The sequence below is a fragment of the Syngnathus acus genome, chromosome 12 (genome assembly GCF_901709675.1).
Source record: "Syngnathus acus chromosome 12, fSynAcu1.2, whole genome shotgun sequence".
NCBI classification, from domain to species: domain Eukaryota; kingdom Metazoa; phylum Chordata; class Actinopteri; order Syngnathiformes; family Syngnathidae; genus Syngnathus; species Syngnathus acus.
The window spans coordinates 2,821,204-2,846,883 of NC_051097.1; the positions used below are offsets into that span (position 1 = coordinate 2,821,204).

General features: G+C 38.3%; 1 protein-coding gene and 1 long non-coding RNA gene across 6 annotated transcripts in view; both read right to left on the minus strand.

The window, feature by feature from the left end:
- Positions 1-17,060, minus strand: part of dcc (DCC netrin 1 receptor) — a 219,279-nt gene extending 202,219 nt beyond the window's left edge. For all 5 annotated transcript variants that reach the window (XM_037266286.1, XM_037266285.1, XM_037266284.1 and 2 more), the window contains exon 1: positions 16,454-17,060. In XM_037266286.1, coding sequence (XP_037122181.1) covers positions 16,454-16,571 — 118 coding nt within the window. In that variant the 5' untranslated portion in view covers positions 16,572-17,060. The remainder of the gene's footprint in view (positions 1-16,453) is intronic.
- LOC119131654 lies at positions 856-6,852 on the minus strand. The gene is made up of 3 exons (XR_005099693.1): positions 6,642-6,852; positions 1,210-1,211; positions 856-870 (listed from the first exon to the last, which is right to left on the minus strand). It is a non-coding gene; the product is annotated as an uncharacterized LOC119131654 (long non-coding RNA).
- Positions 17,061-25,680: the final 8,620 nt, after the last annotated feature.

Below are 25,680 nucleotides of genomic sequence, written 5' to 3' on the forward strand. Positions count from 1 at the left end.
GTGAAAAAGTACAATAACTGGTTCAAGAAGCAAATTTGAAGCTTCATTTCTCATCACTAGTTTTCACATGTTCTATGGATGTAAAAAGAGTCCTTTCAGATATGTGTCGGTTGGACGTTTGAATAGTCAAGCAAAATTTTGAACCAACAGTCAATCTAAAAAATGATGAACAAACACAATACAACTATAGTTTTTAGTTTACTCCAAATTATCCAGCCACATCTAGATTTACATGAATGCTTAGAGGCACAACGGCAAGCTATATGTCTCGTCTTGGACTCGTGAATAGCGACATGTGTTCTACATTAGAATGGCTGAAGTCAACCCAACTGGGCCTGCAGATGAGGGGGAAGGGACCATTTGTAAGTGTGTGTTTACATAAATCATTGCTGTCTCGTGAAAATATATATTTTTTTGTTTGTGGGGATACTTTCACCTAAAGGTATATAATCAAAACAGGAGTTGCATCATGAAGATAGGTTTTCATCTGACAAGAGATACTAAGTGTGTATGAGTCCCCGTTCAGTAATGTGTGCGTGAAATACCAAGAAAGAGCAAGATTGTGTGTGCTGCATGCAGGACGCATCACTAATCTTTATAAGTGGCTATAAATCCCAACTGCTCTGCTGGGCGTTCATGGTGGGGGAGTAAGCTGTGTGGATGGGGGGGCTGGTGAAGTCCTGCTCTCTTGCATGACGCCACAGCTTGCAAAATTAATATTTATGAGATGAAACCGCTGCAGTTGTTGAGATTCATCTCATCAGGTAGCCATGCTGCACAAGAGGTGAACGTTTAAGCACTGAAGGTTTCTGGATTCCAGCCAAACACGGTGGACTATGCATCATTCCCTGACCTCAGAGATGGAGCATTCTGTTTTCAGCTCACCTTTATTTGTGTGGCTAAGCCTCAATACCCTCTGATCGCAAGCAGCTGTGGCAGAATAGATATGTTATTAATTCATCCAATGCAGCATACCAGGGCTTCTTCGGATACCAGTTACCGAATTTACGAGTTTTTCATCTTCTTTGCTTTGACTTGTGAGCACAGTTGTGAAGTACAAGCGCTTAATGGTGGCAGTCAACTCAACACACTTCAAAATTACGACTGACATTCACTTATAGTAGTGCCGTACTGATGAGCTGAGAGGAGTTGGTGTTATGAATCTCACTGCTTCAAATTTGCTTCATGGAACTTCATGTTTTTTTTGACTCCTCAAGATGTCACTATTGGTTTAAATATAGGGGGTTAAAAAAGGGCAAGTCAGTATACTTTTAGCCCAATGTTAATAAGAGTGTCCTCTAAAGCAGAGGTCCCCAACCACCGGGCCACGGACCGGTACCAGTCCGTGGGTCATTTGGTACCGGGCCACACAGAAAAAAAAAATTTCATCGAAGATCAATTAATTCAGGTCAAGACACTCGTCCCGGTCACGTAACATGCTTCCCCAGTCAAGCCCTCAAAGCTACGGAGCAGATACTTAATAGTGAGTTTTATTTTTGTGCAGTTTTTATTATAAATGTATTATTAATTTATATATTTATATAAAGGCCAGTCCGTGAAAATATTGTCTGACATGTAACCGGTCCGTGGCGCAAAAAAGGTTGGGAACCGCTGCAAGGAGGTTCATGAAGCAAATTTGAAGCTTCGTTTCCCATCACTGGTTCGGGGCAGGACACACTCTGAATGCAGCAGGCAATCACATTTCAGATGGGTATGTCCGGCTTAGAACTCAAGAACGGAATTCAGAATCGCACCTGGCCAAGGTTGAGCACAACAGAAAAAGCAGCATCGAAATGTATAAATACATTATTTTGAATTCTATTTAATTATGCAGTTACTGTATATTTTTATAAAGTACAGATTTAATTACTGTATATTCAAATCTTTTTTGGAAAAATGAATGCAAAAGTCATAGTATGTGATAGCAAAAAGACGTTTCTTCCATTTGGCTTCGAGCGTTTGCATAAATGTGAAAGCTGCCAACAGTTGGTGTTCCCACTTTACACCAAGAGAGCTGTGCTACATTCTGATTCTTGTGTCGCTGTTTTGTTTTTTGTTCGTAGTTCCCACTGAAAAAGTTTCAGGCGAGGCATTTTCAGTCCACCAAACTGATTTGATCATTTGCACATCATAAACGGTGTTGCTGAGTCAGCTCGGTAGTTAGAAGGTGCTTTCTAAAGTTATTTCTCCTATTTATTATTATTGCTGATGTAGCGATGTGAGCTGCCTTACTCACTGCACCACTCTATCTGATTGTTGCAGTGTCATACATTTGATTCCAGAAGCCTGAATCCCAATCAAAAGAATAAAAACATGGGAACACTTCAAATGTACTCGGGCAATAAACTACTCTACCACTGAGGAACTGGTAAGTAATTTCTAACTTATCATTATTTCAATTGAAGTAAATTATCAAATAGAAAAAAAGTGTAAAAGAAGAATTTGCAACTTCAGATATACTGTATATTGCAGTACCAGTTATGATGAAAAATACAAAAAGAATTAAAATTCAATTAACGACATTAACCACAAAAAAGCAAATAGTTCTACTAGCTCCCCCATACGTCACCAGCTGCCCGGATTATTTTGACAGCTCATGGTTTTCTTTCTGTCAGTGACATGATTGATGAGACACTGACTCCAAGGTAGTCAGACATAAAAATATGAACCCAAAATAGAAGAGTAGCCTAAAATATAAAAATAAGTTTGGCCTTACTGTTATTTGTATATTAAGTGCTAGTCATTGCCAGATGACCTCATATATATATATATATGTAGATAGATAGATAGATAGATAGATAGATAGATAGATAGATAGATAGATAGATAGATAGATAGATAGATAGATAGATAGATAGATAGATAGATAGATAGATAGATAGATAGATAGATAGATAGATAGATAGATAGATAGATAGAAGTCTAATGAAGGTATCTGTACTTTCCAGGCTCAACCGTGTACACTCATATATGGCAAAAAGTATTAATTAATAATTCATTAAATACATTGGACAGCCTGTTGAACGTCAGCATATGCAGTACATGTGTTATAAAACATGTATATCAGTAATGTAAAGCGACAGCAATGGGCATGCGCAAAACGCCCACATCAGATAATGAGTGTGTCGTCGCTGAAAGCAATTGGTGCGCACTGCCTCGCACAGCCTTCCAATCTTCTCACCTACCCTGACCACATTAATCTGATAGCTGCTATTTTGATGAATAAGTCATTGTTTTGTTTTTATACGGTACAATACAAAACAGTCACCCTCCATTCCCTTTTAGTGACTTTTAAGTGACTTTAAGACCAACATTTATCAAAGTCGTTCGCTTGTAGGCAGACAAAAACTTTATGTGGAATGAGCAATGGCAGCCTATTGAGCCATTTTGTGACCAGATATTGACTTAACTCAGAGAAGGGTTGTTAGACCAACTGATTTAAAAGAGGGTGAGGACTCAACTGTCACATAAAAAAAATGTATTCCCGCTAAATAACCTAAGTTTTAAATCAATGTACCTCTAATCTGATTACTCTTTTTTTTCTGTAACTGTAATGGATTGCTGTTTAAAACGGGCAATTAGTCCCCAAGGCTGCCTGGCAGCAATTGCAAAAACTCTAAGCTAATTGTTTTATCAGCAACGTTTCATCTTGTGTGCTTCACCATGTTTTTCTAGTACACTACTTTCCTATTGAGCATCATTTTGTTGCATCCTAAATTCATTTTGTGTTCCATGTAGTGGTAAAAATCAATTTCTTATGATGACCCTACTAGCATAATGTGAATCTCTCACCTCGTCCGTGTCAACATTACGGCACTACAATTACAAGTAGCAAATTCAGTGTAGCTTAGTGTCGCAAAGCAAGAATATTGTTCCTTATTAATATAAATACTTGTGTATGAAGAAAGAGTATGATGCATTGAATCTACTCCAACAAGTACCATTTTTCCAAAAGGTTAACTCAATTAAATGTAATGAGGAAAATGTGGTGTGTTGCTTTACTACCCGCCTCTGAAGGCAAATGAAGTTCATTTAACATATACAGGATGAAAATGTGATCATCTTTCTTCACTGTCTCTACCATGCTGGAGAAAAAGATTTCGACAATTCAACTTTCGGTCAAGTCAAGAAAAAAATATTTATATAGTCCTCTATTTTAGAAAAGTCTCAAAGGGCTTCACATATCCCACATTTGACAAATATTAAATATGTCCCTTGAGCTTAATCCCCAGGAGGGCAAAGAATGACTAAAAAATAATAATTAAAAAAAAACATCAGGGGGGAAAGAATGAGAAACCTTCAAAAGGGGCTACGAGCGGATGAGGGACTCCCCTTTCAGGATGACGAGGCCGTAAGATTACTTAGATTCTTTATTTGTATTATTGTACACAAAAATGTGAATGATGTGTTTCATACTAACTTTCTCTGGAGAAAATCTCACGTAGAAGACATCACTTCAGCCGGTAAGAATATGAGGACAAATAATTCATCTAAAAGCCTCTAGAGGTACTAATGAGAGAGAATTAAAGGTGTGGGTAGCTTTAGCGCTTCTCCAGCAGGCAATGCAGGTTTTCCACCATGAATAATGGATGAGTGTCAGAGCCAAGTCGCTGATGTTAAATATAGACGGCCGAGAGCACAAAACATAAATGAAACGTTAATACTAAGAGCTTAGCAAAATTATCTTTCTGGAAATTACTCACAGGCATTTGTTATTGTGCCCTCCCCCCATTCATTCAGGCACAAAACAAACACAAACAAGATGATTAATTAAAATATACTTGGCTCCAAATGTTACCTGTTTTATTGATTGTATGCTTTTGTTTTAAAATTACAGATCATTTCATTTGAGATAATTAAAATTTCAGTAAGACAAGTTTTGGAAACTTCATTTTGGACCAAAACGCTGAATATGGAAGCTCAAATGAAAGGCACAATTTTTTGATTATTCAGCATAACTGCAGACCTTTGTATGGGGTTACTTTTTCAATGCAGGCACTTGTACAGACACCAGAATGAATGGTGTAATATTTTTTAAGGGAAAAATCTATTGGTTGGTGGCAAATAGTATGATAATTATCGTATTTTCCGCACCATAAGGCGCTTCGGGTTAAAAGGCGCAAACTCAATTGCGGGGTCTGTTTTTTATTTAATCCACACATAGGACGCACCGCATTATAGGGCCCATGCATGCCATGATTTACGGTAAACAAAAGAACGTCACGGGAGCAAGACAGTGAGTTCGGTTGTACTTTATTCTACTGTTTAACCATGGACTCTACTGTACTCACATTATTGTTAATCGATATTCATACGCAAATCTGTCCAAGTCCTCATCTTCTGTATCCAAATTAAACAGTTGCGCAAGTTCATGCCAAGTTTCCTCTCGTCATTGTCTTGTCGTTGTCACGTTGCTCTTCTGGCTTTCCAGAAAGCTCTAATTGTGCCTCGTAAGCATGTCTCTTTGTCTATGCCATTTTAGAGGGTCCTAATGCTGTGTTTTTTGCACAAACGATAGTATTTATTTATCAATGGCAGTGGAGGTACGTACGTGATTGATTTACCGCCCTGATCTACATAAAATGTAATGTCCTCTGATTGGTTCATCGGGTTTTCGTATTACGGCGGTATATTACGGAAGACAGATTTTGGAATTTGATCCACAAAAAAGGCCCACCTTATTAAAAGGCGCACCTTCTGTTTTTGAGGAAATAAAGGCTTTTAAGTACACCTTATGGTGTGGAAAATACGGTACTGTCTGGTAATCTTTGGTAAGTATTTGAGCACTTTTCCTTTGGATTTCACAGACTGAGCGTTTGGCTTTGGAGCAGTTGCCAGTTTGTCATGTTTAGTTAAGTGTATATACACATTGAGGACTACATTGAGTCGTGTTTTTGATGTAATTCCTTGTTTAAAAAAACAAGAGCATTCAAGTTTTTCCTCATGAGTTTGAAGGGTGAAGGTTGCAGGTGTGGCAAAAGTGGGGAAATGCTGTTATTTTGAGGCTATATTACTGATATGTCGGCTGAATTGTTGAGCAGAAGTTTTTTAGCAACAAAATAAAAGTAAAACAAAACAAAAAAATTACTGGTTGAGTGAGTACATGAAAGATGTTTAAAAATGTAAAAGTAAAATGCCACCAATTTTAGTTTTACTATTTTAAGTCTAACTACATTTCTTTGCAGTTCAAACAACTTTCGAACATTTGAACCGTTATATCTGGCATGGGTATATTAGTGCACCGCAGCAGACCTGAATTGGATATTCTCCTCTTGAGTTGATCTCTGCTGCATCATTTGTCAGGAGACCTCATTTCAGGCAGAATCAAAGGAGTTAACTCTGTGACTGTGTTTTGACTGTTCCTTTGGCTTTTTTTTTTTTTTTTTTTGAGTCTTTTTGTGATATTTTTTTCTGAAACCTTGGCATGGAAGGAGAAAAGGAATGTGAGAACAGAAGAAGCGTTCCAATTCCCGTTGACTTGACAGCAGTGTGTCTCAGGCAGAATTGCGATAGAACACCCTTTGCCTGGTAGAAAATTAAATGTGTGAAGATGTGCATGCATTACCCCTAATCTTTAAGGGAGTATTGTGTTTTGTGTACTGTGCTTTTAACATAATAACCAGTGCTGGGACGGAACGAACCGCCGAGCCTGTCTTGCAATCCACTCAAAAGGTACACCAAACTGGTTAAGAAAGCTGACTTTGTTGTTGTATGTCACAAGACCACAAGGCTAAGTAAGGTTAAGATCAAAATTACGGTTTTTGAAACATTCGCAAGAAACCGTGCCTGAACGACAGGGCTACGCGTGCTTTTAAATACCCCCATTGAAACAGTGCTCAAAAATGACGTCATGATATACAGTAATCCCTCGTTTATCGCGGATAATTGGTTTCAAAAACCACCCACGACAAAGTGAAATCCGCCAAGTATGGTCACCAACATACCAGCTCAGTGGCCTAGTGGTAGAGTGTCCGCCCTGAGACTGGAAGGTTGTGGGTTCAAACCCCGGCCGGGTCATACCAAAGACTATAAAAATGGGACCCATTGCCTCCCTGCTTGGCACTCAGCATTAAGGGTTGGAATTGGGGGGTTAGATCACCAACTGATTCCCGAGCGCAGCACCGCTGCTGCTCACTGCTCCCCTCTCCCCCAGGGGATGGATTAAAATCACACGGGGATGGGTTAAATGCAGAGGGCAAATTTCACCACACCCAGATGTGTGTGTGACGATCATTGGGACTTTAACTTTTAACTTTTTAACAAGAAGTACTGGGCAGACTAACGAGTCAGCGGAAAGATGCTAATTCGCGATCGTGCTAACACGCGAAAACGGACTTCTAAAGGAATGCAAACGAACATTTGGAGGTTAGACACGTTTCCTCAATTTAGAAGTTTTATTTTGACTTTTAAATGTTTTTTTTAATTTGGAAACAAAACGCGAAGTAGCGAGGGATCACTGTATCTCAGTTTCCTTTTATTTATGATCGGAATAACGATTGACCATCATGACAAAAGCAATGACGAAACCGCTTTTAAAATAAGTGGACAGAAAGACGGATATTTGTATTATGAATAAGGCCGGCGTGACAATGACGGAAGGGTGCCAAGGTTGAGATCGAAGGAAGGATTGGCAAAACTATGACGTATACTATGTTCACTGTAAATTACATTTATGCTTAAAAAAACAACACACACCTATCAGTTTGTATGATTTGTCTTACTACACTCTTTTTGCTATAAGTTGACAACTGACTAATGAAGGAAGCTGTGCTGCGTTCATAAGCACACGCACTCAAATTAAATGACAGTCTGTCTACCAGCAGAGTGAGGTACTGAATTAAACTCAGCTGAGCATCAGCTACTATGTCATTTTCACTTTACCATATTATTAATCTCTCGCTTCTGGTGCTGATTACATACACGGTCTTTTTCATTTGGCCCAGCAATCAACCTCCCAGACCTCAGTGGCACATACGTCATTTGTTACAGCAGCAGCACACTGTGGGCCCTGAGCAGCAGCTCACACGGTGCGTAAAGACTTTAAAATCTTTCTCTCCAAGCCACACATCAACTGTGTCCATGGATAGCTGGCTGGGAATGGAAATATGCATCTGTAAGTTTTAAAAGCCTGCAGTGTCTCCAATGGCTCATCCTTGACTTTATTATTCACGCTGGCCCTTAATGAAAATGTTTTACAGCATGGGACTTTTAGCTTTAAAATGATTCTTGATTAAATTTTACTCCTGATGCTTCACAGTTTGATGTTTTTGTAGCAGTGTCTGCATTTGTCTGAGTTCAGAGGACACCCTTAATTAAGTATTCCTGCACGCTAAATTGGAATTATTACAGCTCTTTTCTGTTCCGAAATTAAAAGGAGACACAAAATGCATTAGGTGCATTAAGGGTTCAGGGTTTTCTTGAAGGTCTTAAAAAAAGAAACAGTCACCAAAGAGCAACAAACACAAATGGAATACTTAGTGTTTAAACACAGCTAAAGTGTCCTATAGAAAGCCTCGGGAAAATGATGAAAATTGTAATTGCATTTTTTTGTTTTTTATTTAAACATCAGTCACTTTCAGTCAATTTGCAGGAGTTTGTTTAAATACATATGATATATGAATAACTCATATTCAAAAACTTTATAAAATATTTTTAGAAATATTTAGATAATATATAAAACAAAAACGTTTTCAAAATTATTTCACACAATAATAAAAATGCACTATCTCATCCCTTCTAATCGAATGACTGGGACACTTTGCCTCCAAAGTAGTCTTTTTATACTGTCCATATTGTGTTTCGAGTCGCGAGTACAGGCTGTGATGGGTCCCATGAATACATTAATTTCATGTTCTCCCCGGGCCCGCGTGGGTTTTCTCCGGGCACTCTGGTTTCCTCCCACATCCCAAAAACATGCTTGGTAGGCCGATTGAAGACTCCAAATTGTCCCTAGGTGTGAGTGTGAGTGCAAATGGTTGTTTGTCTCTGTGTGCCCTGCGATTGGCTGGCAACCGGTTCAGGGTGTCCCCCGCCTACTGCCCGATGACGGCTGGGATAGGCTCCAGCACGCCCGCGACCCCCGTGGGGACTACAGCGGTTCAGAAAATGGATGGATGGATGAACGAGTATTTTTAGAATCGCTTATTCCATCAATTATTAGATTGAATAATAATAATGTTGCTTAAAAGTGTATTACAAGACCAATATATCCATTTACTCTTTTTTTGTATTGTTTAGATAATGGAAAAAATAACAATTAGAGAATATTACGCTAAAATGATTAATGTTGTACTCAGCAAACTGATTCAGTTACTGGTGCGATTATTGTTTTCTAAAGTAATATAAGACGTTTGGAAGTGTTTTGAAATTGAAAAAATGATAATTAGTTTTTATCATGAATGACTACAAAAATCTTTGAATAATTACTGTTGAGAGGGTGACAAAAGAGGATTTTGACAACTATAATGTAGAAAAAAATGCCCGTAAACAATTACCCGATTATTAAACTAGTTGTTGATTTGGTAATCGATTACTTGTGGAATAATCGATTAATTTTGACAGCTCTACTCATCATCATGCACTCTCAGTAACTCTTGACTGGGGATGATAACTTCTTTGCCAGTTTGGGGTTATTTGACTTATTTGTGCGTCCTCTTAACTACACTCAAACAATGAGTGAGTAGCTGAGAAAAGAAGATTAGAACATTCATGTGAGCTTTGCTGAGCTGACATTGTGCACGTCTTCTCCATCCGATAAACCCACCTGTGCATATGGATAACACACAAGGCAACAGTGCGCACATTACCCTTTAGACAGGATGACACCTTCCCCAAGTGCCATCTGTTGTCAGTCGCATGTAACAACCACTGACAAAGTACCAAACTTCTGAGTATCCATCTTCAACTACACTTTTAATTGTGTAAAAGCTCCAAGGGGTCATCAACGCAGCACAGAAGATCGTTGGCTGCCCTCTTCCCACACTGGAAGACCTACACAGAACCCACTGTCTCAAAAAAACAGAACATTCTGAAGGACACTTCCCACCCTGGCCACTCTCTTTTCGAACTGTTGCCATCAGGCAGACGCTACAGATCAATTAAATCAAGGACTAGCAGATTCGCCAACAGTCTATGGAGCACCGATAGACGGACACCAGCAGTCTTTGTGTGATGCTGTACCTCCTGAGCACCCTTAGGAAATAGAGTCTCTGCTGGGCCTTTTTTAGCAGCTCAGAGGTGTTCACGCTCCAGGTGAAGTCTTCCTCAATGTGGACTCCCAGGAAGCGGAAGGAGGACACCCTCTCCACACAGACCCCGTTGATGATAAATGGTGGAATGTCCGTTTTTTTCCTCCTAAAGTCAACCAATTCTAGGGTTCTAGCCGTGTTAAGGAGCAGATTGTTCTCTCCGCACCACTCCGATAGCTGCACCACTTCGTCCCTGTAGGCAGACTCATCCCCCTTTGAGATGAGCCCCACCACGGTGGTGTCCGCAAACTTCACAAGTGTAGGCACTTTTAATTTCGTTGTACATGTGACAATAACAATAAAGATCTATTCTATTCTATTCTACTACAACAACAAGAGTCATAAAGTCTACAAAGATAATTTGCTTCTTTCATGCTTTAGGCACTGGTGTAAGAAGAACATTTAATAGTCAGTACAACATGTTGTAGTCGAGTCAACACATCTACCTCTGGGGTTTCTACATCTAAAACACACCATAAAAGAAATCAAACTCCCACAAGTTCTGGTTGTCTGAGGTTATTGTTTCAAGTCAAGACGATTTAAGTTACTTTGCACGTGCAAACAACCAAATTGAATTTAGAGACCCTGTGGCATTCATTGTACGGGTAATTAACTTGGAATAATTTTGTATTTGCAGTATTAAAAACACAAAATAGGCCCAAGTGTCTGACCTAGTCTTCATAGTAGGTGAAAAAAAAATCGAATAATCAGTTTGGTCTGAGCCTCCGACATGTTAAATAGGAACCTTTCTCTCTTTTTCCTGGTCTTTGATTTTTTTTTTTTTTTGCTGTTGTGGCTTAGACCTACTCTGAGACACTAAATACGGTTGTAAAGATAATTACAAATGAAAACTTTAATCACCATTTGGGATTGCTAATGCACATTAGAGGTCAATATGTACTATTCATAAGTTTACAATGTGTTTAAACTGTGTTTCTCAGCCATTTGGAAGGGTAATTCGTATTCATTTATTCAGTAAAATCTGGGCATGTTCAGTTGAGAACAAATCTGATATAATGATTCCATGTTTCTTAGTAGCAGTATTTTCTCATTATTACGTGATATGCTTGAGGTTTATGAAAATTGTTGTGATGTCTGCAGTGTTAAAATACACATCAGTAAAATGTTACAAAGTCATCTAAATGGAGCATTCCAGGCCCCATTTTTGTAACCAGTGCACGTTTAGTGCAAAGCTCAGTCTGTGTTTTATTTTGGTATTTTCTTAAAATAGTAGAGCAGGTAAATGAGGGCGTATGCGCCGTTGCGGGTAGGAGCCAACCAAAACAGCTCCACTCATTCCCTTTACAATCCGTGCGGTTGAGGCGTAGATGGTCCTTGACATTGGCTGAAGTAGAAACGTGTGAAAAGTGCGTTAATACACAAGATCTCCTCTTGCGGGTGATGTGGTTGACCACGCCAATTGGATATAACCTTGCAATCGTACATGCGGGACTCTGCCCTTGACACTCAAACCCACCCGTCTATGGTTGTGCCATCTGGTGAAGCAGGCGCTATTAAAATGTATTTATTTATTAGTGATCAGTTGTTGAATGAATTTATTTCTACAATGATTCAGTATTTGTGTGTGTGTGTGTGTGTGTGTGCGTGCGTGTGTTGTGTGTTAGGGTTAATTGTGAAGGTGACGCTAAAGATATGCTCTTTGCTCCGCTGAGTTCACAATCCTCTCGTCAAGTTTAATGATGAATTAGGAAGGCTAAGCTCACTGAACGTGCACTAAGAACAAATGCTGACCAAGGAGATACTTTGTCCAACTCCCACACTGGATTAAAAATGTCCCTCAGCTGAATGGATATTTCTAGCATTTCATTTTAGCATTTATACTTTAGCATTTCCTCATACAGAGGGACTGTTGATTCTGTTCAGCATGCAATTTAATTTTGCACGTTATTCAAGTCGAGGATGGAAGGATGTAGTCCAAGTAAAAGACATCACAGCCAGAAGACTAACACTGACTACTTCACTGACCTGAAATAATCAAACTCGAGAAACAGTCGGCTTGCACAAGTAGTGTATACAACAAGGACGGGCATTGGGCAGATGCATAAACATGAATTCGTACGTGTGCTCTACATACATACATAAGTCATTTCCATGATAACATTTGTACAATCATCCCATCAGTCATTTTTGTGTGGAACACATACGTGCATGTGCTTTTTATTCTTCTCGTGTGTATGCCTTCAAGGGTGAATGGCAATAAAAGTGGATAGGTTTCATGCAAAAACTCCTAAGATGCAAAACAAGAGACTGCCTGTGTATTATTTGAGGTAAATTGAGGAGGATGGAGTTCTGCTTTGCGCATCAGAGATGATCTGATTGTCCTCTTTCTGCTCCCAACACCACTGTGGTAGCAGACTGAAATTAATCTTTGGTTTGAAAACAGTTCTTCACTATTAGACAAAACGTTAAGTGTACAGCTCATGAACCATTTCCCATCAAACTGGAAACACTGGGTTTGGTTTGTTTGGGTTTATTTGCTAAGTGAAACAAAATGCTGGTAAAGTGTCTGTCGCCCAAATAGTTTCATGACATTTTATTGGTGTAATTTTTCTAAATTTGCCGAGTCCTAATGTTACTAGTCAACGAGGGACTGTTCAATTGAATGCAGGTCACCTTTCCCCCAATGAAAAATTCTGTTCACCTTGTTTGGAATGGTAAACCCTGATCTAGGTTTCATTTCCATCAGGGTGTGAGTATGCTGGATGTGATTGCTTTAGCATCACATAATTGCAGCGTGATGAATGAATTTAATGAATGAGAATATTCAATATCAATTTTGGGATTTTTTTTTTACGACAGTGATTATTATTTTTTTTTTTTTATTTTATTTTTTTTTTTTATTTATTTATTTGTTCGTTCGTTCGTTTGTTTTATTATTGAACATTGATTTCCCAATTAAGCCTGTATTTGTATTCAGACTTCCTCACAGATTATGTAAAGAAATGGACACCAGAGATGTGTACTATGAATATTTCTCATGATTGTATGATATAGACTCAGACTGACACTGAAACAAATCTGTCCAATGAAGTTGAATTGTGCTTCCTTAAACAAATTTAAATGAAAAGCTTGATTGTTCCCCAAAAAAATCAATAAGCAAAATTGACATAATTTTGTAGGTCAAATTCCAAATAAATTGTAATAAATTGTAAGGCTAAATATGATTAAACAGGGTGAATCCAAAAGTCTATACAAGCAGTCAAACTTCAATGATGAAGCTACAAGTAGCATTCAGAACAAAAACAAACAGCGCTTTGGGAACAAATGTACACAATACATCTGTATTGCTGCACAAATGAGCACACGTGCAACTGACTGAGATGTGATTTGTTGACGCGCCTGACAAGGATTTGATACTGGAAGCAAGGTGTGAATAGGAAATGAAATGCCTGGGAATGGCTGTGGAGGATATATCATACATTAGTGAATACTCCTGCTGGGTTCATGACGGATCAAAAATTGACACCTGGACAGGCACCAGAATGATGGAATGCTCCACATGAAGAAACTGGAATAATTCCAATATCCCCATTTCCCCTTGTTGATCTCTGTCTGTCGTCAATCAACATATTGAACCTTCAATTGATTCTGTTGCTGTGTCATCTTTGTATGACTGACACATTCACCTTCCTCCCATGGCAACATTACAGGCCAAATATAATAGTGTGAATGTATGCATGAGGCATTTGAGTATTTTGAAAGTAGAAAGGTGCCAAATGAACGCAGCCTGTTTATCATTCCTCCTCTGGTTACAGATTCCTGAATGTACCCTGATAACCATGACAAATTTGCAGAGCATATAAAATCACAAAATACCAATGTAAACAAAGCATTGTGATGCGACTATGTATGCCTGTCCAGCCCTATAAATCATCGCAAACAGACACACAAGAATGTGTGTGTCAGCAAGAGACATGAGCAATTCTTATCTTTACTGTATGTTTGCTAAATACAGTGGACCCCCGCTATTCTCGGGAGATGAGGGCTGAGCGAGGAGGTCTCGAATAGCTTTGTGGTTTATCGTTGTGAACTGCCTGGGGAAAACTGACATGACCACGTTATGTGATCACCAAAGTAGCTTCCATACTGAAAAGCTATTTGACGTTTAAAACAACAGTTACAACCACATTAATGAGAAATGTAGTTAAAGTAGTAACACTTGTAATTTTGCTAATCCCCAACACTGCATTTCAACTTGTCTCTGGTGCACAGCATGTGTGAGAACACATTATGAATGAGGGAGAATGTGCGTCCAAGGATGTAGAGGCTATTCAGATAAGTGCAGGCAGGCTACATATGCAGCAAAGGATTTCACAGTCGAGCTGCAGAAGGAATATCACCCCAGGTACACACACACGTACACACACACTGACACAGACAAGTGCGGCAACAGGGTGTGAGTGTGTGTGTGTGTGGGGGGGGCTACACTTTCCAACCACCAATTAGCTTATTCAAAGTGCTTGGACATAATTTATCGACAGTAGAAGACTCTCAAAGCTGCACTCTCATCCATTTGTTTAACACCCTATATTATTAGGAACAAGCACATACTGATTGATGAGTTTAATGTGCATAATCAAGACAAATATAACCTAAATGCACTATGATTATTATAAGAACAGTGCAAGATATTAACATTTTTTTATGTAATTCGTAAAAAGGCTATAATTTTGGTGATTTGGTATCATGTCTAAATGCATGGATAGACACATAGTCAGTGTATTCACATTCAGTTATGTTACTTAAAAGGTTACCTCGTAAACATATACGTTGTAGTAATCAGGCTCTCCTGCCAACTATGGCTTAGGTGCGCTTGGGCAAGGCATCTAGCCTTATGTAACAATACTAAGCTTTATGTCACAATGTAAGTTTCATGTATTGACTGAAGGGGGTCTTAATAAATGATTTTTAAAAAAATCAAGCCTACTGAACTGCACGTTTTCTTCTTAAAATTAACCCTAAACCTGTCTTTTTCAAAAACTCTTTCAAAGTCAAAGTCTGCTTTATTGTCAATTTCTTCACATGTCAAGACACACAAAGAGATCGAAATTACGTTCCCACTATCCCACGGTGACAAGACATAGTACACAATATACACTACCGTTCAAAAGTTTGGGGTCACAAAATTGTTTGGGTGACCCCAAACCTTTGAACGGTAGTGTATATATTTATTTAGATAATTATTTATAGATTATATATATAATCTTCTGTGTAAAAAATCTTATAATATATACGTATACTTATATTCATAGATTATATATAATCTTATACAAATATAAGATATAATTTATAATATTTAATTCATAATATTTTATTATAATAATATTTACACTACCGTTCAAAAGTTTGGGGTCACCCAAACAATTTTGTGACCCCAAACTTTTGAACGGTAGTGTACATACAAGTAAACAACACAAAAAGTAAAAACAAGAAGGCACAAACAATGAATAAATAAGAGTGATGAATAAATAATAAATAAACAAATAACATAACAAATAAGAGGAGCAAAAATGTGCAACTTAAATTGAAAACTATCCAGATAGTATAACTACCTGCAACAGAAAAGAAAACGTTTCAAAGAGCCATTACAAAACAATAAGCATCATGTGTTTAAGCATAGAGATAATGTTTATAAATGTAGTGATTTTCAGTGTTTCAAAAACAGAACTAAACCCACTAAACCAGACTCAGCAAATGGGGGTATGATGACAGGTGGGGGTGACCAACAGAAAAAATAGCATGCAAGATGTGCAGTACCATCCTGAAAACAGCACTTTAATTCACAGATAGGTCAATACGAATAAAGGAAACACACAAGGTTCCAAAAAGACAATTCTGGTGAAAGCTGTGTGAAGATTTGTATTTCTAACATGCACTTAAATGTGATTAAACCCCTTGAAGACTAAAAATAGCCTCAAATTGATGATGCTGCACCCTCTGCTGAATCCAATCAAAGCCATGCAAATGGTCAGGGTAAGGTCCAATATAATGTCCCTAAAATTAGTGAGACACTGCAGACTGACTCTGGTCTGGTCTAACAGACTCAAACCAAAAAGTCAGAACCAGATGCCCTCAAGATTATAACATTGCCAACAGCAAGATACCACATACCTTTAAATTGCCGTTTTGTTTGGAGCAATCACTGTCTGACGCATTTATTTATTTATTTGATTATTTTTACTCACCATGCGCAGAGTTGTGAACAGCTAAGAGACAGCAGCAGATCAACAGCAGGTTGAGTCCTCCTGTCCTCCTCAGCACCTCGCTAACATCTCCATAACATCCTAAAAAAAACAGTTCCATGGTGTCCCGATCCAGTCCCGATGAGCCCCAATGAATAGCAGGGACCCCCAACCTCAAATTCCGCAATGTTGAAAATTCTCTATGGGATCTAATTGCCACTTTAAAATAAAATAAAAAAATGTGCAACGGGAGCCACAGGATGTTGGGTTAGGCGGATGAAGAGGAGGAAAAAGAACCTCTCGTCTCCTCAAAAATTAACCCACACAGGTTGGGCTAGGGCTCCCCAAAAAGAAAATGTGAATTCCAAACAGATGTGCAAGATAGTTAATTTCCTCTCTATTGAAGAAGAAAATAAGTTCCAGAAACTATGACGGCAGAGTCTCCATCACTCCTTGCACGACGCAGCGGTGGGTTCCCAGTTGAGTGCGGTGGAAAAAGGATTCAAATCCACGGTGCCTTCACGGAGGTCTGCTCCGTCTGCCGAGGAGAACGGAGAGAGACGCGTAACGTGTGGAGTGGAGTGAGAGAGTCGGACATCTCTCTCTCTCTCTCTCTCTCTCTCTCTCTCTCTCTCTCTCTCTCTCTCTCGCTCTCTCTCTCTCTCTCTCTCTCTCCAAAAGAGGGGCGGGGGGTACCTAGAGCCCGTACGCAACCATTGATCTAACGTGGGTGGAGGTAAAGCCTGGAGTTGTAGCACAGAACAAGCCCTACGGAGCGAAGCAGCAGGAGCCCATGTGTAGAGGGCACAGCAGCAGGGAGAGATTATCTGAACTCTCCTGCCCTCTCTGGTCACAGCGGGAATTTAAACACTTCCCAGACAGCCGATGTGAGTCGTACTGCATAGAAAAATCCCCGATTTCTAACATGACTTTGCATTGACAATGCATGAAGGACATGCAAAATGTAAGCGCTCTAACAAACGGCACATTCTTTCTCACTGACTTTCCCTAAAATGAACCAAAACACACCAGAATAAAAATAAATACACTATTTTGAAAAGAAAAAAAATGTCCAGGGTTCCCAAACTCACAATCTGCAGGTTATTTGAGGCCCACTGCATGATACTTTGCAGCCTTGCTTAACCTCAAAGTTTAATTGGTAATGCAACCACCACTTTTGTCATTGCACTCAAGTCATTGCCCTGGGAGTTTTGCGTGTTTTTTTTTTTTTTTACCACTACCATAGGTGAGGCTCATGACAGTTTTGGGTGAAATTTGGAAGTGACAGCAAGTCCAAGAAAAACACGGTAATGAATGTTTGTTTGGTTTTGTTTCAGTTTTTTGCTGAGCACAGGAGCACTCTATGTCTTGAATGCACAGAAAAAGTGGTGTGGTGCTCAAGAATCGATTGATTGATTGATTGATTGATTGATTGATTGATTGATTGATTGATTGATTGATTGATTGATTGATTGATTGATTGAACTTTATTCATCCCACACCGGGGAAATTCACTTGTCACAGCAGCGCATATGGGTGCAAGAATAATACGAGTGCAAGAATAAAACAGCTTGACTCAACCAGACATTCTGAGGATCAAAGCACCACTTATAAATATCATACGAGTGCTGTCAAGTAATTAAAGTATTTAATCATGATTAATCACTTATAATATATATATATATATTTGTTTATGTTTTATATATTTTACATATTTTTTTCTGTGCCATTATTTTAGCAAATGTTGATTCCCTTAACATGAAGAAGAGAATTGATTTTGACACATTTTTTGGTTTAAATTTTAAAAAGTCACAAAAACAGCTCCTCAAAAGTCCATTCTAAGAATTCAAAATTTGGGCAATATAAAAAAAATTCAACATGCATATGAAATGTAAACAAGGACTCAGCCTATAGTGCAACAAACCATTTTTAAAGTTTGTTTTGAGCTTAGCAGCAGTATAACATGAACATAGCACTTGCCAAGATGCTTTTATTTCTAAAAACAGATGAAATCTCTACTTAACAAGCCTAGACTAGTTTCACCAGTATGGCGTGCTTGATGTTTATTTCCAGTTCCGCAAGATCCAGTGAGGTGTCTTTGTTAAACTGCGGCAACAATACATGAAAAAAGCAAAAATTGTATTATGCCTTAATCGCACAATTAAATTAATTAGTGGCATTGAAAGGGAGTTGGATTAATTGCGTCAATAATCTGTTAAACTGACACCACTAAAAGATACGTACATATATATTTATATAAAAATATATATATTTCATATTTACACACACACACACATAATGTATGAATATAGTAGTATATATCTATAGTAGTAAGTAGGTTTGTGCGTGCGTGTTTGTTTTGTACAGTTGTTGATCAGTTAGTCCTTAAGCCTGCTTCACGCGTAAAGTACCCTTATACAAGGTTTGTTGTGATTTGGCGCAATATAAACAATATTGAATGGAATTGAACTGAACAGCACATTCACTGTATGATCAGTTGAATTGCATTATTACTGTATGATCATAACACAAGAAATGGTGCTCATTGTCAGTGATAATAATAAATGTTGTGAGTAAATGGTTACTTCAACGTCAGATCCTTCAGAAAGGACACCATCCACACCTCCCCTAAATTAAGTGCCTTTCCTCGATAAACATTAGGAAACACTGCGTTAGATGATGTTCTGGCCATAATTCAAAGATTATGTCAGCATGTTAGTGCCTCACCCTTTATCTAACATTGCCTGTGTTGCAGAATTTCTTTATCCAGGGGAACAAATACCTTTGGGACAAAGGATTTTCATCTCCAGACTGACAAAAGACCTTTCTGTCAATTTATACTTTCAAACCACCATTTTTGCTTTGTTTGACTCTGCTACTATGTGCTGCTACTCAGCATTGCAAATGAGTATCTGTTCTGAACCGCTTTACCTGGATAAATACAGGGTTGAATTGAAAAGAAAGAAATCCAAACAGTTTAAAATTCTATTTCCTCCAGTCTGAAGGCTTGGGGAAATAAGTCAACAATGTATGGTAAAGAAAAAGCAATAATTCCTTGATTTGATTTTATTGTCAATTCTTCTCGACTACATATTCGCATTACGCGAGTGTGTGTGTGCGTTTGTGTGTGTGTGTGTGTGTGTGTGAGTGTGTGCGTGCGTGCGTGTGTGTATGTGTTGAATATATAGATGACTGTCTCAGATATGCCAACACAGCCATGTCAGAGAAGGGTGCAGTTCAATTCATGTGTTGCACGTTTTCATCTCTGAACGGATATTAATGTCTAAGGGGAAATTAAACAGGTGTGTGGTGTGTGTCTGTGTGTGTGTGTATTTGTGCTTTTTGTTTGAGTATCGTGGATATCTAGGATGGCAGGGAGGTTTTGTCGGGGAAATACCAATTCGTTCTCACCAATATAAAACAGACAATGATGAATATGGGCTTCTTTTATGAAACACGCCGGTGGGTCTTACTGTAACTGTTGTTTCATTTTGTCAAGCATTGACCCTCACAATGCACAATGGGGCTGTGATGCTGCGAGGCACAGCCCAGTCGTGAGGTGAGCGGGTAGCCTTGCGCTTATCGGGTTGCAATATAGCTCTATAGCAAAGCTCTTTAATGGGTTTGCGTCCACGGAAATATTTCCCCAAAGGATTTCAAAAGCACAAACCTGCAGAGCTTTCAGGGTAAAAAAAAAAAAAAAAAAAAAACGCATCCAAGGTTGTTAAGTGAAACCAACAAATAGGTTTACACGAGTCGAATGAAGAAAAAAAATTGCTATGGAAGAAAATCCCAATACAAAACTTGAAAAAGGAACCTACTATAACATGATTGCCTGGAAAAAAATCCTACACATGGTCAAACGCAAGTCATGCTGCCAATCTTACAGATCCTTTTGTGGTACTAAACAATTATTTCCATCACTTCAGTAGGGGATCTGATGTAAAGGATTTACTCTAATTCCACTGCTTTGGAGAGACTGACACAAAAATCTCACCACTCGCTTATTTTCATTACAGCATAGAAATCAATGTAATGTTCCACGAGGCTGTAATGACAATACTCTGGAGTAGACGGTATTGTGTAATGTACAGTATAAATATCCTCCTTTGTATGGGTCAAGCCCCCCTTTAGCCCCGAGAAAAAAAAATCCATGAGCCCACCCTACCTGCTGCCCCCCCCCTCCCCCCACTGCATGTTACTTCAGCACACTATCACAGAGATCAATACTGGGTGCAAGATAGGATAAAACACCATAAACAGACAAAAAATAATAATAATCTTATTTAAAATACAATGAATATACGGGGTTGACAACGTCTGGCTATAACAAGTTGTGAGAGTAATATCAGCAGTTTACAAAACTAGCACGCAGAAGCACATTCTATGAAAAAGGGTAATCTGCAATTTTCAAAAGAACGTGTGTCCCTAATTAGAGCATTTACATAGACATGATTTTAGGTTGTCATCTGATAAATGTGTCCGATCTGCATCATTATTACAATTTTAATTCGTTAATTTGTTAAGTTTTAATGATTCATTCATTTGGTGAGATTCTTTGGTGTCTGAGGCAAACTAAAGTCTAGCCAAACTTGTTTTTTATTTAACTAAGCTTGACTTATTGAATGAGAAGCTACTGACATACAACTGTAAATATCCTTAAAGCCAGATCAAGCGGAGTAATCTCGGGCCAGGCAGCAGTCCTCAGCATTTATGAGGAAATAAGCACAAGAAGAAACACTGGGATGGGACGGCCGAGTAATGGTCAGAGTGGACATGATGAGATGAAGACAATGATGGATGAGGTGAGGGACAGAAATGACAAAGCGCTGAGGGATACATTTAAAGCAGTTATTCCCAACCAATGTGACAGTGCACTTCAGTGGCCATGGGAAATGATCAAATTTCACTTAATTAATCAGAAAACTGTTCATTTATAATAAATAATATATCTGGGTTCATTTAGTGACTCATACTGACAGAAAAAATTCTTTTAGTACTTTGTAGGCAAATTACATCTGTATCCACTTTTTGGATAATTTTTATTTGTTGCTGTATCACAGGATTTTTCAAACTTAAAATATGTGCCATGGCTCAATAAAAGTTGGGAATCACTGGCTTAAACGGAAGTCAAGTCAAAAAATGTTCTTTACAATAATTAATCAACTGTTCTCAGACTCCAAATGCACTGCACAACTAATGAGTTCTTTTAATGGGAGATAATTAATTGGGTCAGCTTCATTCTCATTCAGAATGCAAGCAGAAAATGTCTGACATTATTATTTCGTACCAACCATGACGGAGAGAAATGTCACAATGTAATTCTGTAATTTACAAGAAATTAACAATGTATAATAGTTCACTTAAAGAAAATTTTAGCAGTTAATGAGCACCATAATATACACTACCATTCAAAAAATTTGGGGTCATTTAGAAATGTCCTTATTTTTAAATTTGAATTGCTATTTTTTTTAAACTAATCAGGAATAAACTCAATACATTGATAATGTGGTAAATGACCATTCTAGCTGCAAATGTCTGTTTTTTAATGCAGTATCTACCTAGCTATCATCCCTCCAGTGTTCTAATGGTCTATTGTGTTTGCTAATTGTGCTAGGCTAATGGATGATTAGAAAGCCCTTCTGCAATTACGTTAGTTTTCATGGAAAACACTAAATTGACAGGGTGACCCTAAACCTTTGAACTGTTGTGTAAGTATATACCGAAAACTGAATGATAAATTCAAATGCCCATTATGACTAAAATTCAAGGTGCTCCTCAAAAGAGGACAAAAATTAAACTGTCAAGATGATTCTCTGATGATTCATCCGTTTTCGTAATGTCCTGATTTGTTTTGCGTCAAAGGAAACAAGACTACAATTTTCATTGACACACAATGTTTCAACTTGCACATTTTTAGTAGCCTCAAATGACACTTTCTTTGACCTGTTCAATAAAAAGTGATGGATGGAAAATGGATGGATGGATGGATGGATGGATGGGTGGATGGATGGATGGATGGATGGATGGATGGATGGATGGATGGATGGATGGATGGATGGATGGATGAGGAAGGAAGGAAGGAAGGAAGGAAGGAAGGAAGGAAGGAAGGAAGGAAGGAAGGAAGGAAGGAAGGAAGGAAGGAAGGAAGGAAGGAAGGAAGGAAGGAAGGAACCTATCTCTATTACTCACTGATCAATAGGGCATATATACAAATAAACAACCATTCCGACTGTGGGCAATTCTGAGTTCAATATGAGGCTTAGAATTTCTCCAGCAGTAGGTAACATAACGGGAATGGGCTTATTTAATTAGTTCAGTCATCTTCATTTGTTATTCTGTTCATTCCATTGATTTTCCCCTTAGGATGTTTTAATATTATTTAAACCTCGAGGCTCACAAGGTTACATATTAGTGACTGTCTTGTGTTCCAACTTCCAATCTCAAGACTCGCAAGGCTGAGTGCTCAAGAGAGGGCTTCCTCCAAGACACGTGTCACTATTGTTTGCGTTTTTTTAGTTTCTTCATTTCTTTGTTCTTCAGAACTCGAATTGAATTACTACACCACCATGGCACTTCGTGGATCTTGTCGATTCCTGACTGTTACCGACAATTATGAGCAGTGATTTACCAACCTCCCAAACATAACAAGTACTTTTTTTGATGACTTACATCAGTATGCTCAGGTCCTCTTTAGGAGAGTCATGTTTGCCCTCCTTAAAAATTGATGGAGTATGTTCTAAACCAGATTGACTCTTAATTTAGTACAGTATGTGACTGCCTTGACATATGAACAAGATACACTAGACCAGGCGTCACCAATTGTGGTCCTCAGGATCCAGTGTTCTGCATATCTTCTATGTCTCCCTCTTGCAACGCCTGATTCAAATGATGAGGATTGTTATCCAGCTTCTGCAGACCTTGGTGATTATCTGATGAACAAGAGTGCTGCAAAGGTGAATGTAGGTGGAGGAAGGACAACCTGCCGGTTTCTTGCCAATTTTAAAAAAAGACTGCTGGTGCTACTACTAGAGCATCGTCAAAGAGGCCTTATTGAAGTTAAATGTCATAAGCCGTGTTTTATTCAAAGCTATTGATTTCTATTCTCAGCTCATGTGAACAGTTTTCCCTTGAAATGTGCGGTACCTTCCTGCACTTTTTAATTGATATGGTTGCTACTGCTGAGGCTCTCATTTGAAACTTTTGAGCAGAGTCTCAAGGAGAATTGTTATACTATTTTATTGTGTGCAATTGCTGGGAATGGTAAGAGGACATAAAGGTATGGACAAGGGGCAAACATCAGACAAACTGACGATGATGTTATTGCTGAATGTTAGAAGGGTCATCATTGGCCAATTTAATTGGCAACCCAATGAAATCGTCGGGCCCCCAGTAGAAATTACACGAAAGATTTGCAAATCCTATGCCAGATTGAAAGAAGAATAAAGGAGAATATTAAAGCAATGATTTCAAAATGGCCTTTACATTAAATGAGAACCGCAACTATAAACAAAAATTTTAAAAGATTCCATTCTGGTAAGTGCTGATAGTAAAATGGGTTTCCTTTTTTCCTATTTTAGGAGAAGCATGGTAGATTAGCAATTGATTTCTGTTTGTATGCGCTTCCTGTGCTTTTATAGATTTTTTTTTCCAAAAGCAAGCATTTAAGGTAAATTAAAGATAGCTGTCCATGTATGCTCTGCGAATGGCTGGCAGCCAGTCTAGGTTGTACCTTGCCTCTCGCCCAAATGATGTTCCAACTCACCTTTTGAACCCTGATGAACCCTGAAGACTAGCACGATGACTTTATGGATATTGCATTATGTAATCTCATGTTGCCGTTTGCCACTTGTGAATTAATTATATGTTTTTGTTTTCTGCTGATGATCTATTCTTAAAATAGAATTCATGAGTCAGACGCAAAATCATCCTGCTGGGCAAAAAAAAAAGGGGGATCAAAGACCTCTCAAGAATAATAAAAAAGAAAAACAGTGGCATTGCACCATAACTAGGAGCTGAACCATCGTGTTCTAATTTTAAAATATGCAAACAATAAAAAATACATCAAAATGAGAGTAAAGATTAGTCAGCATCTGTTAATGTTCCTACCACATCACGTAAAAAATTCAAATAACAGAATACCTAATGACACATCAGAGACACAGACAGAGATCAAACATGAGGTGTTCCTGATTTTCAGTATGGCTACCATTACCGCGACAATGTTAACAGGCGCCACCCCCTCCTCCTCAGTATTCTGGCGGCAGCAGCAGAGAGCGCTGCCAGCCTCTATCGATCAGACATTTAGCTGAATGTTCTCATCGAACAGCCGGCTGCTGTGGACGAGACGCACGTGGCCAGACTAAAAAGCAGCCTTGAGCTCCCACCAAACGCATACACAGACAAGGAAAGGGAAGAAGCAAAGAAGGAAAATAAATGAGGTGTCAGCTCAAAGGATGGACCTAAAATTGCTGACCAGACACAACATAATATAAAAATAAAATAATTACATAGCGAGCTATTTACTATACATTCAGTATGCTCAAAACCACCAACATTCTGAGACATTAGCATGGTCTGATATCATAACACATATTGATTTGATTATAAATTTTAAAAAGATTTTATAGTTTGGCTGAATTTAATTTCTCATCTAAAGCAAGAAGATTATAAGTGTAATGTTGGATAAGCTGGACAGACTCTTGGTGTTATTCCGAGGTGTTGTGAGATAGCCAGTGCAAGTTGCTGTGCTTTACCCTTATACCATCACACACACGCACACACTCACGTACACACTCACACACAAACATGCACGCGCAAACATGGACACGCGAACACACACCAGATGGATTCATTTACAAACCAAGAGAAAACAACATAATGTAAATCAAGTCAAGTCAACAAGTATTCCAGTAACCACACACCATAAAACTTCTGAAATCGACTGTCCTTGCAAGCAGAATTCAACCATTTGAGAATTCAAGGATATGTATTATCAATTGGTCTGTAGAATCAAAATCTGTTCATCTTTTTCTCCCAAAAAATGGCAATATATATTAAAAAAAAATCACAAAAGGAATACAGTGATTTCTGAAGAATAACATGCACATCCATATTATACGTATCAGGAAAAAGCTGATTTTTCTTTTTGCTCATGAATACTATGCTTCCTTGATTTGCTGCTAAGGGAAGAATGAATGATATGAAATAATAAATAAATAAATAAATAA